The sequence below is a fragment of the Xiphias gladius genome, chromosome 4, assembly GCF_016859285.1.
Source record: "Xiphias gladius isolate SHS-SW01 ecotype Sanya breed wild chromosome 4, ASM1685928v1, whole genome shotgun sequence".
Classification (NCBI taxonomy): Eukaryota; Metazoa; Chordata; class Actinopteri; order Istiophoriformes; family Xiphiidae; genus Xiphias; species Xiphias gladius.
Window position 1 is genome coordinate 21,038,948 of NC_053403.1, and position 17,832 is coordinate 21,056,779.

The following is a 17,832-nucleotide window of genomic DNA, read 5'->3' on the forward strand; positions in this document are numbered from 1 at the left end:
TGTTTGAAATATGAAATATTTTTATTACTGAATTAATCATGGAAGAAATTGATTAGGGTAAAACCTTACCATAGGCTATTCGATCTTCTGTGATAACTGGTACCACATCTTGTTGTAATCTTTCTGACAATAAGATTATTAGTTATGCACTAATATGAATATAGCCTACATAAAAGGCCCTCATTCACTCAGGTAAACTGATGTTTATGTTAGTCTTGTCTATTGTAACAGGAGTATACTGGGGGAACTGTGAAGTAATTTCTTTGTACACAACACACATGAGTTATTTAATAACGTATGTACTATATACAAGCATACTTTATTAGCTTCACTTATATGCCTATTGCATATTAAATGCCATTATGTATACTGACAGCCCATAAGCTTTGCAATCTAGCGATGAGTTAATGTGACCTATTAGAGCCTATTTACTTGGTATACTGTATACTACTGTTACTTGGCTGCTGGTATATTTCTACAAATTTCTATAGAGGTTAATAGGGACAATGTTTAACACTACATGCCACATTCACCCATTCACACACACATTCTTATAGCATTTTTCTATACATACAGTGGACTATACATAGACACACGCTCACACATCGATGATATGTCAGGGGTAATTTAGGGATTCAGTATCTTGCCCAAGGGCACTTTCGACATGTGGACTGGAGGAGCCAGGGATTGAACCAGCGAGTGGATGACCCGCTCTTCTGAGCCACAGCCGCCCCATGTGCCTATCATTCGGGTTGTGCATGAGAGCTGTGTGCGTGTTCCAATTGCTCACTGACATAGGCCCATGTTCACCAAAGTTTGCCAATTTTCTTTGCCCCCACGAATGATTCTACTAATTGCCATGGTTCAGTTGGAAAAAAATCAAATTTGCTGCAAATTTCTCCAATTTATCTGCTGGTGAGCCCGGCCCTTTAATATATGGCAATGTAGCCAAACAACTCACCTGTTGCAAGGACCTGCAATGACAAGAACAGGCAAACAACAGAATTAGTTTTTCTGTCATGGATGTAATTCAGTCAAATATGTGAAATTAAAATATAAAAATTCTATCTTTTCAGCATGCTAAATAAATATGAATAATACATACTAAGTTTGTTTTTTTTTAATACATGTAGGACTCTAGATTGTGTGCATTAAAATAGAATATAAGAGTCTAAAGATAAAGATATAATTAATGAAGAAATTTGAATAAGATTCAATTGGTTATAGTCATGTCCAAAAATATATAACACAGACTGAGAAGCATCTTTACCTGATAGTAAACGTACAAAGCTCCAATTAGAAACATAAACACCCTGGAACACATTGTTACTCTGTTGGAAAAAAACATGTCAGATGAACGAATCATAGCACCAATTGCAGAAGAATAATTAAAGCAACAATTTCACAATTGGTCTGTTTTCTCTTTTGATAGCACTTTGGCCTCAAGGTTGGGCTGCAGAATATGATGACTATATCTCAAATCAAACATAGCTCAAATAGTCTAACTACATAAACTTTGTAATGCAAGCCACCCCTGTCTGTTCACACAGTATTTTACATTTAAAATAACCTTTCTGTGATATATAGTTTAATTTGACTTGTTGTCAGTTGTCTCAACACCCTCTAGTCTGTATTTGATTATGAGTCAGTGAGACAGTGCCATATAAGATTATAAATATATATCCAATAGCTTTTATGACACTCCTATCAGCAGCTTTTCCTCCTCAACTATGGGGAGCTTATTTTTCAGAAAACTTGTTTGCATCACTTTGCATTTGAACTATGAACACAGACAAGGAGTTCTTGCTTGTCACTGAATCCCCTAACAGTGCACTATTCACTCCTGCCCACATCAGGATAGCAATAGCCTGTTGATGTGATGCGGTTCATGTCCATCTCGTTTTCTTGTTGAAGTAAGACATGGATTCCTTTTAGCCATTGTTATACTGTGGTTATCTAACACTGGACCAACAGCAATAGCTATCAAAAGCAACAAACTGACAGCCAATGGTAGTTTCATGCAGACTCATCAGGTGAAAAATGTTAAAGTCAATGTCAATCGAGCCTACAGGAGCCAACTCCAAGCAGCCTATGGCCATAGATTTCTTCACCAGGTCAAAGAAAGCCATCTAAAGACGCATACATCTTCACTGGAGGTTGGAAGCGTCGAACAAAGTAAAACAGATGACATGCTGCGTCCTGCTGTCTACACTGGCTGCAAAATTAACATTCCCGGTGGGAAAGAGATAGATATGTAGTGTAGTGTTAAAGCTGGCCCACAAAGAAAGCTCTATTTGGCCCTGATCGAAAGCCAGCAAGAAGGTTAGGCAACCCTTAACCTTCTTGCTGCGATTTGGTTTTTGGTTCCAACACTTGAGCCTCAGGCACGCCTCTTTATTCTTACCACTGTGACATCCATCCTGTTTTTTGTCAGAGAATTCCAAAACATTACCAACCAGGAAAGCACTGGCAAAATATTTGTCTGGTTTCATTGTGATGGCAAGCTGGGACAGGTTCATCACTCTGAAAGGAGAACAGCCCCTCTTTATATCTTCAAGAACTTTGGCAACCAAGATGGTCCTGGGGGAGCTGCAGGGAGTGTTCTTAACATGGTTAGATTTTGAGAATGGATTTTTCTTCATCAAGGAAAGAGTTTTGCGATCATCTACTTTAGTTGTCTTCTGTGGTCTCCCAGGTTTTTTGGTATTGCTGAGCTCGCCGTTGTATTCCTTCTTTTTAAGAATGTATAAAATTCTTTATTTGGCCACTCCTAATATCTGATGATTTTTCTTTTCAGTATTCAAATAGTTATGCTCCTAACTCAATATGACGTAACGTACAAGAGTTGGACACAGTAACAAGAATACCTGCACAAAAGCTATTTCCATTAAAATTATTGTAAATTACCCCAATAATAATAATGATCATTGATGATGATATTGATGAAATTGTCAGAGGAGTTGAAATGGTGTTCTTTTTACCATTTGTTTCTTTGAATTGAAAAATGACAATAAACGATAAAGTAGAGTTCCAATATTATAAGTTATGTATTTCTAGTGTCAAGCATTCATCATTCAACACATTACCTCAATGTTTGAAAACAGATATGGTAAATCTGCTTCTGTTCAGTATGTTTTTTTCCAGGAACAGAAAATCCCTCCAATACAACAACTTTGTTCAGTGACATTTCACGATTAAAGTAAGACTAAAGCAACCACTCAGTTAATCTAAATCTTCGCAGCCACTCAATTATGTAAGTAGAGAAATTTCAATGCAGTCCGCCTTATAGATATCACGAAATAGTGTATTAGCTCTCTGTTGTTTGGCCCGTGGAAAAGTTCCTTTTGACAAATTACTAGTTGAACTTTTCCTTGTTCCAGGAATATCATATACATTTTTTTTACTCTGAATGGTAAAGGATTTAATTTTTACTTGACTACAAGACCATTATAATGCAATAATAAGCAGGAAATGGTATGTCAGACTCAAGAGGATGACTTTGTGTAGGAAGTAAAGGGAACGTTACAAAATGTAAGATATCAAGTCAGACATGTTTTCATAGATGTTTTCAAGTTGATACTAGTATCTTAATATTAGGGATACAGTTGTCTATAGTACACTTAAGTGCTACATAGTAAGATCTTGTCTCTGTTCAGATCACACTTCTTTCACAAAGATAAAAATACAGTATTAAAAATCTCTTACCTTGGCTTTATACAGATAATTAACCCGTCTTTGCTTCAGTTAGTAAAACGACATCCGACTGTACTCCTGTACTCTCAGGCGCATACAGAATTAGGTTCAAAGTAAGTGAGCACACAGAAAGACTGGCTTAGGCAGGGGCATATGTGTCTGTGTGTGTGTGTGTGTGTGTGTGTGTGTGTGTGTGTGTGTGTGTGTGTGTGTGTGTGTGTGTGTGTGTGTGTGTGTGTGTGTGTGTGTGTGTGTGTGTTGGGCACGCTGATGTCCTGTCTTTGTGTTGAAAGACCATTTGCATGGGTGTTCAGTATACGCAGAAGGATATTTGTCTACCAAATCATGCACTCTCTTTCAGGAGGTCACACAGCAGAGCCCTGTCTCATGAAACCACTTCTGTTTGGCTAACTGAGTCAGCTGGCCTCATAGAAAAACCTCACGTCGAGGATCCTTGATTATCACAAAGCTGGTTATTTACTGGTTCTGTAAACAAAAGATTTTTTGATATATAGCCATGATCACGTGTAAGTAGGGTCACCAATAAATAATCTAATCCTCAGACAAGAAAACATGGTCCGACCAATCACTAGCGTACACCACTACATCATCAAGATATACACTGCAGTGGAACGTCACTGCATCAAGCACTGGAATGTAGCAGGATCATTTTTCAAGCCAAAGGCCATCACTGTGTATTGCATGTAGTGATTGTGGGTCACAAATGTTGAAATTCTGATGATCTGGGGGTCAATGAAACCTGCCAATACCCTTTTAGGAGATCCAGTTTTGTGATGAAGGTAGCTGGACCGATGCTATCCACACAGTCTTGCAGCATGCAGTGGGAAAGAATCAGACAATGTATATGTATTTACTTTCCTGAAGTCAGCGCAGAAATGGGGCGTCCCATCAGCTTTAGGTGCCAACAGACACAGGGAACTCCAGGTGCTTTGATTAGGCATAGCTAATCTTTTTTTTCTTTTTTTCACCAGATAGTCAATTTCAGTGTTCATGACCTGACGTTTCTCAACGGAGCAGTGGTAGCCATGCTGCTTGATAGGAGCGGCAAAACCCACATCAATGTTGTGCTGTACGGCATTAGTACGAGACAGCACATCACCAATCAAAGTGCGAAACAAGTGAAGCAGATTGAGTGCATCACTCTGCTGTTCATCAGGGAGGTACGACAGGCAGCAATCAATATCTGACAGAAACTCAGAATTGGTTAACCTACCACTCTGTTGGCCACCAGAGGGCTAGAGTCCATCGTCAGCTGCACTATCTGCAACACACCAAGGAAGCAGGCATCCCAAAGCTTTTGTGTGCTACCAGAAAAGTGTTTCTGGGGAAGTAAGGCTTAAGCGTGTTAATAACTGTATTACACTACGATAAGGAGTGAGGATGATATAATCTGTATCAGAAACCTGCTGTTGCACCACATACAGGCCTAGAAATCAAGCCGTGAGGGCAGAAATACTTTGATCACAAAGTTGAAACTGACGCACCACTGCTTTATGGTCAAACCACTGCTTAATGCTTCCCCGGGAGGAGGAGAACGCCTCCCTCGCCAGGGAAGTTGCATTATGCAACCACGCTCCGCACCGTGAAACAAAGTCCAACACATTAGTTTCAGACATAAACACCTTTAACACCTTGTGACCAAACATAAGTTCAGCTGGACTGAACCAAAGCAACTCCTGTTTTGTGTCACGTATAGCAAAAACCATGAATGGTAGACCCTCATCCCAATTGTGTCCTGTCTCATAACAGTACTTCTGCAACATAGACTTCAGTCTGGTGCCAGCGCTCTAATGTAGCCTGTGATTCAGGACAGTAAGCAATATTCACTGAGTGTGAAATGCCTAGAGACTGGAGAGTCTATTTCAAGGTTTTAGACAATAAGTTTTGTTCCCTAATCAGTTTGTACCACACGTGGTATAACCCAAAAGTAGTAAAGAACTTGCTCTGTTGAGAAATGACGCAGTAACTTTCATTAATGGTATTGCCTCAGGAAACCGACTTGAAACAAACATCACAGTCAGCAGGAGATGATTACCAGCCTTAGTTTTGGGCAGGGGACCAACACAGTCGACAGTTACATGTTCAAAGGGGGCGCCGACAGCTGGGATGGGACGCAGAGGGGCTGGATGCACCTTTTGATTAGGCTTACCTGCAATTTGGCAGGTGTGACATGTTTTGCATAAATGTATCACGCTGCTATCATTCCTGGCCAAAAGAAATTTTTCAAGATACGGTCATAAGTTTTTGATACACCAAGATGACCGGACCATAAATGCTCATGTGCCAGTGCTAACACATGCTGCCTACAACCAGCTAGAATGAATATTTGGTGAACTGACCTCAACAAACCATCATCCAGTAAATAACATCATCCAGTAAGTATGACTGCTTCTTACTACACTTAGCAATGCCATCACAACAGCAACAAAGCATTTGGCCAGAGAGGGGTCATTCTTTTGAACACGGATGACTGCATCATGAGCCAGTGGCAGTGTCACATCTGGAGCAGCAACAGTCTCTGTTACATTTTCAGGCTCTTTGGATGGCTCACCAGTAGGGGGCAACTTGCCCTCGGTCAAGGCTGAAGCAAACAAGGTATCAGAAAAATCAACGTCTTGATCTGGTCAGAACACTGACACTGAACACATCAGGATGCTTCTGTGCCAAGACATCAGGCTCAGACACAGAAATAGGAACATCCACGACCTCAGGTGCAGGACGGACTTTCCCTCCAACTATGTCATTACCCATAATGAAGTCAACACCATCGATTTGAAAAGAAGAATGAATAGCAACTGGAAAAAAAACGGTAACTAGTTTTGACTGAACATGGACATGAAGAAGAGGCAGAGGTACAAAACTTAGTCCAATCCCTCTGACTACAGCGCTCACATTACAGGTAGACTCCTTATCCGGAGACAAGGCACTAGAAAGAATGAATGAGTAGTAACCACCAGTATCTTGCAATATGGTGACTGGAGTCTGATCTTGGCATCTGGCACTCCCTGTAAGCGATACAAACCCTTGGGAGATGAACGTTTTGAAACATTCGCCTGGCCCTGTTGGAACCGGAGGCTGGGTAACTGGGGGCAGAGACACACTTCTAATCAATCCTACCCCTTTTGCCTGTTGCCTGTTTTGCAGAGCCAAACGCCAGCAACTTACCAGCTCCAACAAAGGCCGAACCCAACTGCAGCTCCAACTGTTGCAATTTACTTGCTGTCTCTGCCTCTAACTTCGTCAACTGTAACTCTCTACAAAGCTGAAATTCCCTCTCCCACTCCTTTTTTTCAAATTGGAGGTGAGCAAGACGAACCTTCAACCTTAGCACTACGAGTGGACTCAACAGAAAAATGATTAAACTGTGGCAGAGTAACTGGTTTTCCTCCGCCACACCAGGTGAACTAGGAGTAAAGCTGAGGAAAAGCAGACTCTAAGCCAAAGACCCTGCACCCACACCACCTGCAACTCAATTGGGAGGTTCAAACAGACACCAGTAATATAAGAACCCTTCCATCAACTAAGCCCTCCAGGAGAGCAGCTTTAAGTTTCTTTTCAAGAGTGCTGGAAACAAGGACACCATAATGTTGGAATATTTCACACAAATCAGCTTTTCTACACTTATCAAACTGATTCACAGAGGGATTGGCCACGAACTCAGCCAACACAAGAGCAGCCATACTAACTGTTAAGCAAACAAAAGAACAACACCTGTAGCAGGCGATAGCTCAGTCACACTAACGCCCCCGTATACATGCGGTCCACACTCAAATGAAACGCCTACCTCTGCCAGGGATCTTTATCCCCGCCCAGGGTTTACCCTGAAAATAAAAAAGGCAAAAATAATAACCGAGTGCCCGATGGAAGGCCAATACAGCCCAGCTGAACACTCACCTGCATAGCAGAGGATGCTGCTATGCATCTAAACAGTGGACACCCCTACACCAGTCCTCACCACGACCACCAACGGAAACAACACATAAAGACCTCAATTCTATCAACAAAATAACAACCAATTTTCAATCTCCCTTTGATATCCCAGACAAGCCCCCAATGTGTTACGTCCCCTAAAAATTTCCAGGGAATAAAGGGTGTAACACATGTAAAAATGAGCCCGAGAGGAAGAAAGAACAGGGAAATGATTGTTTTTTCGGGAACAAAAAAGATGTATTAAAAGCTTTACAGCATAGGGTAAGACTGAAACTCAAATGAACGTCCTTGTCAAAATAGAAAAGAGAAAGAGGGGAATGGAGGACGGCACCGATCTCGGTATCGAAACACATAGCCACAGCAGCCAAACTGTTACATGGCCCACTGGCCTCAGGGGCAGGAGAAAAGATAACATAGCACAATGCAGGTTCCACATAAAAATGTAAGATGTGTGTATAAATTATTTGAACTTTACTTGAGTATTTTAATTTTCTGCTACTTTATACATTTACTTCACTACATTTCAGAAGAAAATGTGCTTTTTTGCCACTATATTTAATGTAATGTAGTGAACTCTACGTATATTTCACTGCTTTACTTAAATACAATTTTAAATGAAGGTGTATAATGTTAAATTGTGGTGATGCTACTTTTACTTAAGTAAAAGATTTGAATACTTCTTTCACCACTGCTTATGGTGCTTATGACCACTGCTTGACGCACCAAATGTAGAATAATATGAGAAGGAAATTAGTCTTTGAGCACAAAACTAGAATATAAAATACAGCCTCAGACATTAAGCAAGAGTAAAATCACACTACAGTATGTAAGCTATAGACTATCATCAAAAGGAACTTCAAAAAAATCTTTGAAGCACTGCATGTCTTTAGAAAAAATATTAATCAGTGAACTTTAGTGGTGTTGGCAGGCAGATTTTGTTATTTTTGGACAGCCACACTATTGTTTTCCCCGTTTCCAGTTTTTATACTAAGCTAAGACAACTATCTGCTGGCTGTCGGAGACCCAGGAATTGATTGTTTCCTGGATTTTTGAAAGTCCAGGAAGTCACCGCATCCAGCTGCTGGTCACTAAGAAATAGTAGTCCCCATAAAACTCTCCATATGAACTTGGCATCTCTATCTTTATTGCACATTGAGGCAAATGGAGACCTGGACTTTGGGTGTAGGTAACGGGGCAGTAGTTTGTCATGTGGATTCACCTCAGTCAACATTTTGTGGCCATATTAGTGCAGTAGGATATAATGTTCTGCACTGCTGACCCACCAGTGCTGTTGAGAAAGAGTACAATATCAGGCTATGCATATCACTCTACAGGCTCATAAAGACACACAACAAAAGTTAACCACAGGCTAAAAAGGACAGCTTCAGTCAGTTTGTCCTTGCTGACCGAGTTTGCTAAATGGTGCTTTGCTTGACATCTACTGGAGTCTGTCAAGTTGTTCCTTGTTTAAGTTTCTGTGTATGTCTACTTTGACTAACAAATGTGATATTAAGGTGTATTTATTTGTCACTTGCTACTGTTACTTTATGTCAGTTTTACATTTTTACTTTACATACGTCAATTATTTACTATATACAAAATCAGATGGATTTTTAAGGGAGTTTAATTGTAATTACTAATACCTTTTCATTCATCACAAACACTTAATTTATAGATGGGATACACATACTCTATTACAAATTCAAAACATAATTTTTGACAAATAAAAAAATATTATATAATATAGCTGCAACATGAATTATAAAAATTACAGCAGAACAAAATTAAGATGTTACATCAGATAAATCGAAAACAACCAAAGATACTTTTTTTTGCATTTGTTTAACAATTTCTCTACATGTGAACTAAAAACTTGTTTGTTTGATATTTACTATAGCCTGTGGTAGTCTAAAAGGAGTGACTATGAGTGTGCCAGTCACTGTTGCCTGCAACTCGGTGGAAGACTAATTTTAAATAAGTGTACTGACTAGCAATGATCATATTTGCTACTGTCACTGTGCTGCTTTGTTTTTCACTCCCTAGATCTAAAAACTGTAGGCAAAATAACTTTGTTCAAAAAAGTTACAGCACTTTTAACACTAAAACTGGTCTTCTGAAATTTCAGTTTTAAAAATTCAACTCTTTCTGAAACGCAAATAAAAGCATTTTAACAGTGTGATGGAGCTTTAATAACGTGAGTAGTTTGAACAATTTCTTACAATTTTAGTAGTCATTTTAACATTCATATCACACACCACGGCTCTAAAAATTCTGTACTTCTGTTCAGTTTAGTTTTATGCTACATGGGACTACTGTACAAAATACACACTGTACTCAGTGTGTATTTTGTCAAGTAACATTTGTTGTTCACACACACAGTCAGTTGACATCTAAGATCAACCATCACAAATAATGCCTAACCCAAACCCTTACCCTTAGCCTAACCTGAGGATAAGATATAGAACATGTGCTCAGTGATATATCATAAGTACCTCGTTCTTTGTGAAACAAATCTTCATGCTACAGACAGGAGCTGAGAGAGAATGCCATTCCATCAAATTCTATAATCCCAACAAGCAAGTAAGCCACAGCCAGAGAGAGAATCAAGTAGTTTTCATGAGTGTGGAGCTTGTTTGAAAATAAGCAGATTTTTCACCTTTGAACAGAGTCAGACGGTTTCCCCATTTCCAGTCTTCAAGTTTCTTTGGATGTAGCTTCATATTTAGCGTACACACATGACAATCAATTTTCTCTTCCAACTCTTGACTTTTGTTTTCTAATTTCAATCTTTGCAGTGCTTCGCGGTCCGGTGGAATTACATTATTGATGTTGTAGTGAGTGTGTCTAATATAGAAACATTTAAGCAGATTTGGTTTTCCTTGAATGCTACTGTTCTTCCCAAACAAACATGATAACAACACATTAGCATCACGATAGGTAAGTAGCTCTCTTGAGCACCTTTGTACAATTCCATAACAAACATATTGCCCAGGTTAACAGTATATAATTATAAAATCTTCTTTTCTGACAGTATAGATGTGAGAGCCATTTGCTTGGCCATACAGCACCTGTGCTACATATGGCGCCTGTGATTACATATTCAGTGGGATCCTTAAATGCATCAAGCCAGCTAGTGGCCAGTCCTGTCAGCCAATATTAGGTAATTCTTTATTAAATTAAAACAATTCAGAGGCATAAAGTTCTTGAGGCTGCTAATTATATTATTATAGACTGCCATAGAGAATTAGCCCCTAACTCCATATATCCTCTTAACTTGACAGAGTGGTTTCATTTTTTCTGCCCCTCATTTCGGTTTCTCAGCCTGTAGAGTTAATATTCTGATTTGCTCAAAAGTTATATGAGTTTTATAAAGTTTACATGCTAAATCCGATATAGAGCTGATATTACGTTTTTGTCTACAACTTATTTCCCCCAAATGGTTAAAAAAAACAAAGATAATTTATTGCAGGTTTAAAAAGACACAATAAACAAAAATATATATTTATTATGTTAAAAATTAATAAAAGTAAAAGAATTTTTGACAGACTTTGGACAGATTTTTGTGCCGAGATTTTAGGCTGTGACACTGAATATGTCCATGTCTGTAGAAATAACAAATGCGAAAAGTATATTTCCTTTTGAAGATTGCGTTGGCTCATAGTGCTGGTCGTACAAGTACCCATCACAGCCTTAAAGTTGTGAAACTAAGGGTGATTGATAAAGGACTATCAGCTCCCCAGGAAAGACAAATTGAATGTTAGCCTTCAGCACCACCTCTGTATTATCTGTGCAGTGATGTTTCTAAAATAGTTTGTTCTGAAACTATAAAAAGGAACCTAAAGCATGTTGTATTTTTCCCATAGCGCTTTAAATTCAGGTTGAGTATGAAGTAGATGTGGAGCTGCCTGTGACAGATGTTGGGACAGACTACCTTAGGAGCCTATGAATAGGAGCCCTTCCTGAATATGGAAGCTTCCAGAACAGATATAATATGGTCCTACACAAGCTGGTATTATACCAGCTTGTGATTGGATGTTCTTTGGGATTAAATTCTGTAATACAGGAGTGGAAGCACCATCACTGAATACACCATCAGAGCAACTGCTTTTCAAGAAAAAGAAATTGAAGCAGTAGAAATGGGAATATTTTTATGTACAGATAATTATATAATAATTGTCTGACCTTTGTGTCCACTTTCATTTTAAAGGCTCGACACACTTAATGTTTGAACCACCTTTTTCAGAAAAAGTATGACTGTGACTTGTGGGGCTCGATCGATTCTCAGATTTAGTTAGAACTGGTCTGCAAATTTTTTTTTTAATCACTGAGAATAGTAAGAAAGATCCAGTGGCTCCAGTCAATAGATGGTTTCTATTTCTGTCTTAGGTGAAATTTCATTGACCATACACACTTGCAATGCAAGCACTGTTTAGGAGTTCTCCTTGTGCTCTGAAATGCACAAATGCAGAACTCTGACTGGCAATATTTAGCTTACAATTAAAAACCAACCCTTTCACTATCTCTTGTATAGCCTGTCTCAGCCTGGTTTTTGTAAAGTAATTTGACCAAAAATGTTAAAAAAAAATGTAGACATGGTTTGACTACACAGCTATCCTCAGTATACGACTAAAATAGTTTCATATCTAAAGTGCTAACCATTAGGCCTACTCTTTGCATCAGTCTATCACAATGAAAAACCATTTAAATGTTAAAAGAAAAATTCTACAGGTTGACAGAAGTCGCAATAAAGCAGAGTGCAGTCTGGCTTGCGGACATTTCATTCTGAAAAAAGGTATGGTCACATTACACTTCCATTCTACAAATATTTGGTCCCTTTCCCATTCACTTTTATTGAAGCACAAATGATGAAAAATTCCAAGCGTGGGTTTGCTATGATAGGGTAGATTTTCAGGTCCGAGTTCACCCTTGTTCAATTTCAACCAAGCGGATGTACTTGGTCGGCCGACAGAAATGAAGAACTTGGTATTCTAGCAAGTTTTTTTTTCACTATTTTCTGCACAACTCTGCACAACTTCAGTTGAAGATTACAAGTCATTCACTAATATGAATATATTTTTTATAACTTTTAGCATGTTAATGCACAACGCTGGTAACATCAGTATTATTGTAAATTTAAAACAAAGAAAAAAGGTCTTTGAAGAAATACTCTTCCCTTGTTACATGTCATGCCCCTTGTCGCTCCCCATGATTCCTCTCTCTACACTGACGTTGGCTTCAAATAAAGGCAAAAATACAAAAATTCACAACTTTAAATTATTGATAAGGTTTGAATGAAACTTCATCAAGGAGAATGGTACTCCTGAAAAATGAAGCAATAAACTAGAGGAGATGAATCACTCTATTGGATTTGTTTGTACTTCAGAAACATTCAGTCTATTCATGATTGGACAACTGTGTGACAAGAGTGGACTTTCTTGTGAGGGAAGAAAATTTTCAAAATGGTTTTGGCTGAGCACAGACGGATGCACCGAATATCACCAGGATTTGACTTTTTTAAATAAACAGATACTTATGCTATTGGCATAATTTAAAAAAAAAAGATTAAAATTCGTAAACACAACTTTAATTTGATCCTTGAGAAACCGTTGTTTTATTTTAAATCTCACAGTTCTTAAATAATAATTCACTGCCATCATTCTTGGACCAACTCAGCAGTATCACTCACATCTTTACTAAAGGAAGTGGTGGAATCTTCTGCCGCTATCAATGCCCTTGTTGAAATATTCAGCAATGTAGCAAATACGACATCATTGTTACATATCCCATTAACTTAAACTTCAGTGGAGGCAAGTAAATTAGTTTTCTGAGGTATACAAATGTCCTAACCAATACTTTTATACAAAATACAGTATAGACTACATTTCACACTATCTAATATCTACTTTCTTTTCAATTTCAGATATCCTATTAACTGCAGGTGTCCTCACCAAAGAGGAGGCAAAGAAATCATGAGACACTCTAAACACCAAATGCACTAGAAACCCTAAATCCTCAAAACTGAAAGTTTCAACTAATCATTATTGCTGTCTCATGAGATCATAACAATGATTACCTTAACAATGATTCTTTTGAAATTGAAACACCTTCTATTCTCTTGAACAAAGCTTCCTCAGTGGAGACAGACATACCAGAGACCGATGGAGGAATTTAGTCAATAACTGTGATAACATTTTCCTCAATTGATAACGTACTGCCTCTGCAAGAGACAAAGACAATTCAACCAGAATTTCAACCAGGTTTTTTTCACTGAAACATCAGAGGTTGTAGAAGACAGGATGGCCAAGAGACCATGGAAAAAGTGTATTACAATTTGGCTAACCCGGGGAGTGGAAAGACTCCACTAGGGTGTGCAGGATGAAACGGGTAAGAAAGTCGGACTGGAAAACGTCAAAGATTTTTTTTCATCAGAGCAGGACACCTATACTCCACCAGAACACATTTTAATAGAAACAGAGTTGTTTTCCCTAGACCTTTAAACCAATTCCAAACAGACTTAGGCGACATGCAAGCCTTGGCAGAACATAACGATGGATTTAATTAAGGGTTATAGATGTATTTTCAAAAAAGGCTCATGTGGTAGGTTGCTGGTTATTATTTTTGTCATGGTAAAAGCTGTTACATTGGGTATTGCAGGTCTTTGACTTTTACACCATGTAACTGGCGAATTGTTCATCTGTCTTTAACTTAGGTGACAGATTGTGAGGGTTGGTGATAAACTTTTTAAAAGCTAAGTGAATACTTATTTTGGATATATACATCTAAATAAGTAAATATTTATTATTAGATTTATAAATAATAAATCAGCTTATCTGTTTACATTCTATGAGGATCTGTCAACTTATAAAAAACTAATAATGAAAGTAATAATGAAAATAATAATAATAATAATTTATTATAATTACGTCGATTGACGTTAAGACTTTTGAAAAGTGTGTTCTTTTTACGGTAATTTGACAGTATTGCTTGCAATAATAAATACCGGTACATCATCTTAAAGTACATGTTTACAGAAATAGAAGATATTAAAAAGAAAAAAAAATTAATGAAATAAGGTCATGAAATATGGTCTGAAATTGGGTGACACAATTTATTTAATAAATGTATCAAACGACTAATGAGACAACCCGAACATGGCGGTCCATTCATTCAACTTAAAGCTTCGAAGAGAATATACCAAAAACAAAAACAAATTACAAAAGTTTCAAAAGGTACCATAACAAGTGCATATGCTTTATTACCACTATACTATATTGGCACTAATGGTTCAAATTGTAACTATTCAAAGAGTAATTTTCCTCTTAGTTATACAGCCATTCCTTCTCTTATTGATCCGTAAGGCAAAACGTGTTTCAGGATCTAATGGCAATCATGCTACTTGCAGTTTCCACTGTGGTCAATATACTGATCGCAGGCGTATCCTTGTTACCTTCAGTTTTCCCGCAATTCACAGAATAGCTGGTCACTGGTCACATCAGTAGAAATAAGGAGGGTTAAAAAAAAACAAAAGGTAGGATCTGAATGAACCCCAAACAGAAGGTGAAATTTGTATTCTTGTTATCAACCTGATACTAGTATAATTTTATCAAGCCTAAGTGGCTGCTTTTACAATCCAACTCGCTAAGGGTAGCAAAGTAAACCAGGTGGATTTGGTTTAGAAAAGTTTTTTTTTTTTTTATTGTAATGAAGGAGCATTTCAGATCAAAATAACACAGGCGGACTAGAAAGGAGATCAAAGGAGCCAAAAGTTGTTACTCAAAACAAAGAACCAACAGTAACTAGTATGTTGAATACAGACGTACAGTTTTAATTTTTTTCTTTGAAAACATTACTAGTTCATTAGTCTTTGAGCTTTATTTAGGAATATCCTACAATAACACCCAAGCAGGGCTTTAAACCGACATGAGGAATTATTGAATGGTAAAATGAATTATGTAATTTTAAAGTTTTCAGCCAGTGTTTTGATCAGTCAGTGTTTTAGCTCCATTTAGGAATGGAAATTGGAACTAAAGGGGGGGGGGGGTTATTGATTTTATTTATATTTATACAGCAGTGGTAGCTGCTCACTTTTGGTTGCAGGTTTTAAATTGTCAAGAAGGGTAATTTCGGGGATATGATCTTAAAAAAATAACTTTATCTTGACAATTTAGAAGAGGCTTTGAATACACGACAGAGAAGAGAAAATCAAGAGCGGAAACACCATTAGCAAAAACACCATTAGCATTCTATTTTCTTGTTAATGAAGGAGGAAAACACAAATTTTACTTTACCTACTCATGGCCTTTAACATTTTGGTTGGTGTCTGGTTACATTCTAATGTAAAGGTAACTTATAAAGGGGGATTAATGCTAGTAATTAGTTTGTGATAACTTGATGAAGCACAATTTCTTTGGGAATGTGTTAAGAGAAAATGAGACAATAATGTCTTTAAAAAAAGATTGACGTGTTTGTGTTTATGTGTGTGTGAATCAGCTTTAGGTAATAAATAAATTCAGTCCTTTTTGATTTTATATCAGGGCCCTTCTACTAGTTGGCGCTTGAAGACTATGAAATAATGCAGGTGTCATCCTATGGCCCTTTTGATTTCAGTGTATGTTGCGCTCCCAGTGGTGCACAGTTTTACCACAAAACATTTAAAAATCATTAAAATAATAAGTAATAAAATATTAAAATAATAATTAACACAACATTAGAAATTAATAAAATAATTATTTGAATTACTTCAACCACTACATGGTAACCCTGGAAACTCTGACAAGAGTTTCCTGGGCAGTGGTGCAGTTGCCACTTCATTATAGGAATTGTATGATTTATCATTTTTCGGGTTTGGCCCACAAAAGGGACCAAAGTCACCAAATCTTGGCCTAGTTTGCGTTGACAACTTATTTGAATCTGATTTAAATCTCATTAAACGTTATGGAAATGCAGTACAGTATATCACTGGAGACACGTGTTCTTTAACGTTTTAAACACTTAAATAAATATATTCAATTGACCGAATTAGTACAATTTCACTACATTACTCAATGAAAATTCAAGGAACAAATGTAAGATAATAAAAAAAAATAATGATGACTTACTGCCGGCTGATTGCTGGAACAAAAAGACATATTCACCTTGTTCATCAGATTTTACCATATCATTGATACAATGCCAGGAAACCTTAATAACCCTTTGATCTGCTTCATCTTTAATTAAAGTATTTAAAAAAGAGGCGTTAAAACGTTAATTTCAGGGTGAAAAATGTTCAATCAGGCATGCCACAATAAAGAAATATCTTAAATGTGATCTGACATTATTATCAAGTTGTTTTGATATTTGATACAGAAAATGTAAAAATTGTAATGAATGTAATAAATTCATTTTTTGAAAACAATTTTGAAAACATTGCACTGCATTACATTCACAACATTTGCAGAATTCCTTTTCTTTTTAATTTTTTTTTTTAATTTTATGGAATAGTGGTGGCTTGCATGACATTGTCTTCAATCCTGTTTTCTTTTTTCCTACAGTGTGTTTTGTTGTTTTATAAAATACAAAATGGCACATGACACTGCTGACAAAAATAATGGGACTAAAGACTTTTCAATGGAAAATATCCCATTCTTAATGTGCATCAACATTCGTAATGTCTAATCACTCAGTGATCTAAAATTTAAACATTTGTAATTAAAATTATTTGATTTACATTGCAAAATCCTTATTTAGCTACTTTTCACCTAGGTTGCAGTTGCACCTAAACAGTTATTAAATCAGTTATTCAAGAATTACTAGCGAGCCATTCATTGATAACCAGATGCTTCCTTCTTACAAGTTCCTTTGTAACTACTCTGGCTTTTGTGAACCTCAATATTACCAACATACAGCAGCACAAGACTTCACATTCCAGCAGCTACAAATAGCGCTGGCTTTCCTGTGGTTATTCATTATGGAATTGAGAACAATGGTATTACCATGCACCTTCTTGCAAATATTTTTAATGCTTGTTGTTTAATATCACTTTTTTTCCTGATATAAAGACTTATCACATCCATTCCACCACCATTATCATCTAGTGAAGTTTACTAGAACTTGTTATAGAAAAACGTAGTTTCTGAATATGTACTTAAAATCCTTGTAATACCGGACAAACCTTATGAATCATTAATTAAATAAATTGTATATATTCAT

General features: G+C 37.2%; 1 protein-coding gene across 1 annotated transcript in view; it reads right to left on the reverse strand.

Moving 5' to 3' along the window:
* LOC120789361 (adhesion G-protein coupled receptor F3-like) overlaps positions 1–7,636 on the reverse strand; it is a 20,729-nt gene extending 13,093 nt beyond the window's left edge. The window contains exons 1-5 of the mRNA XM_040126025.1: positions 7,609–7,636; positions 6,111–6,295; positions 4,928–5,035; positions 4,683–4,781; positions 962–974 (exon numbers count right to left, since the gene is read on the reverse strand). Of these exons, the coding sequence (XP_039981959.1) occupies positions 962–974; positions 4,683–4,781; positions 4,928–5,035; positions 6,111–6,295; positions 7,609–7,636 (433 nt within the window). The remainder of the gene's footprint in view (positions 1–961; positions 975–4,682; positions 4,782–4,927; positions 5,036–6,110; positions 6,296–7,608) is intronic.
* Positions 7,637–17,832: the final 10,196 nt, after the last annotated feature.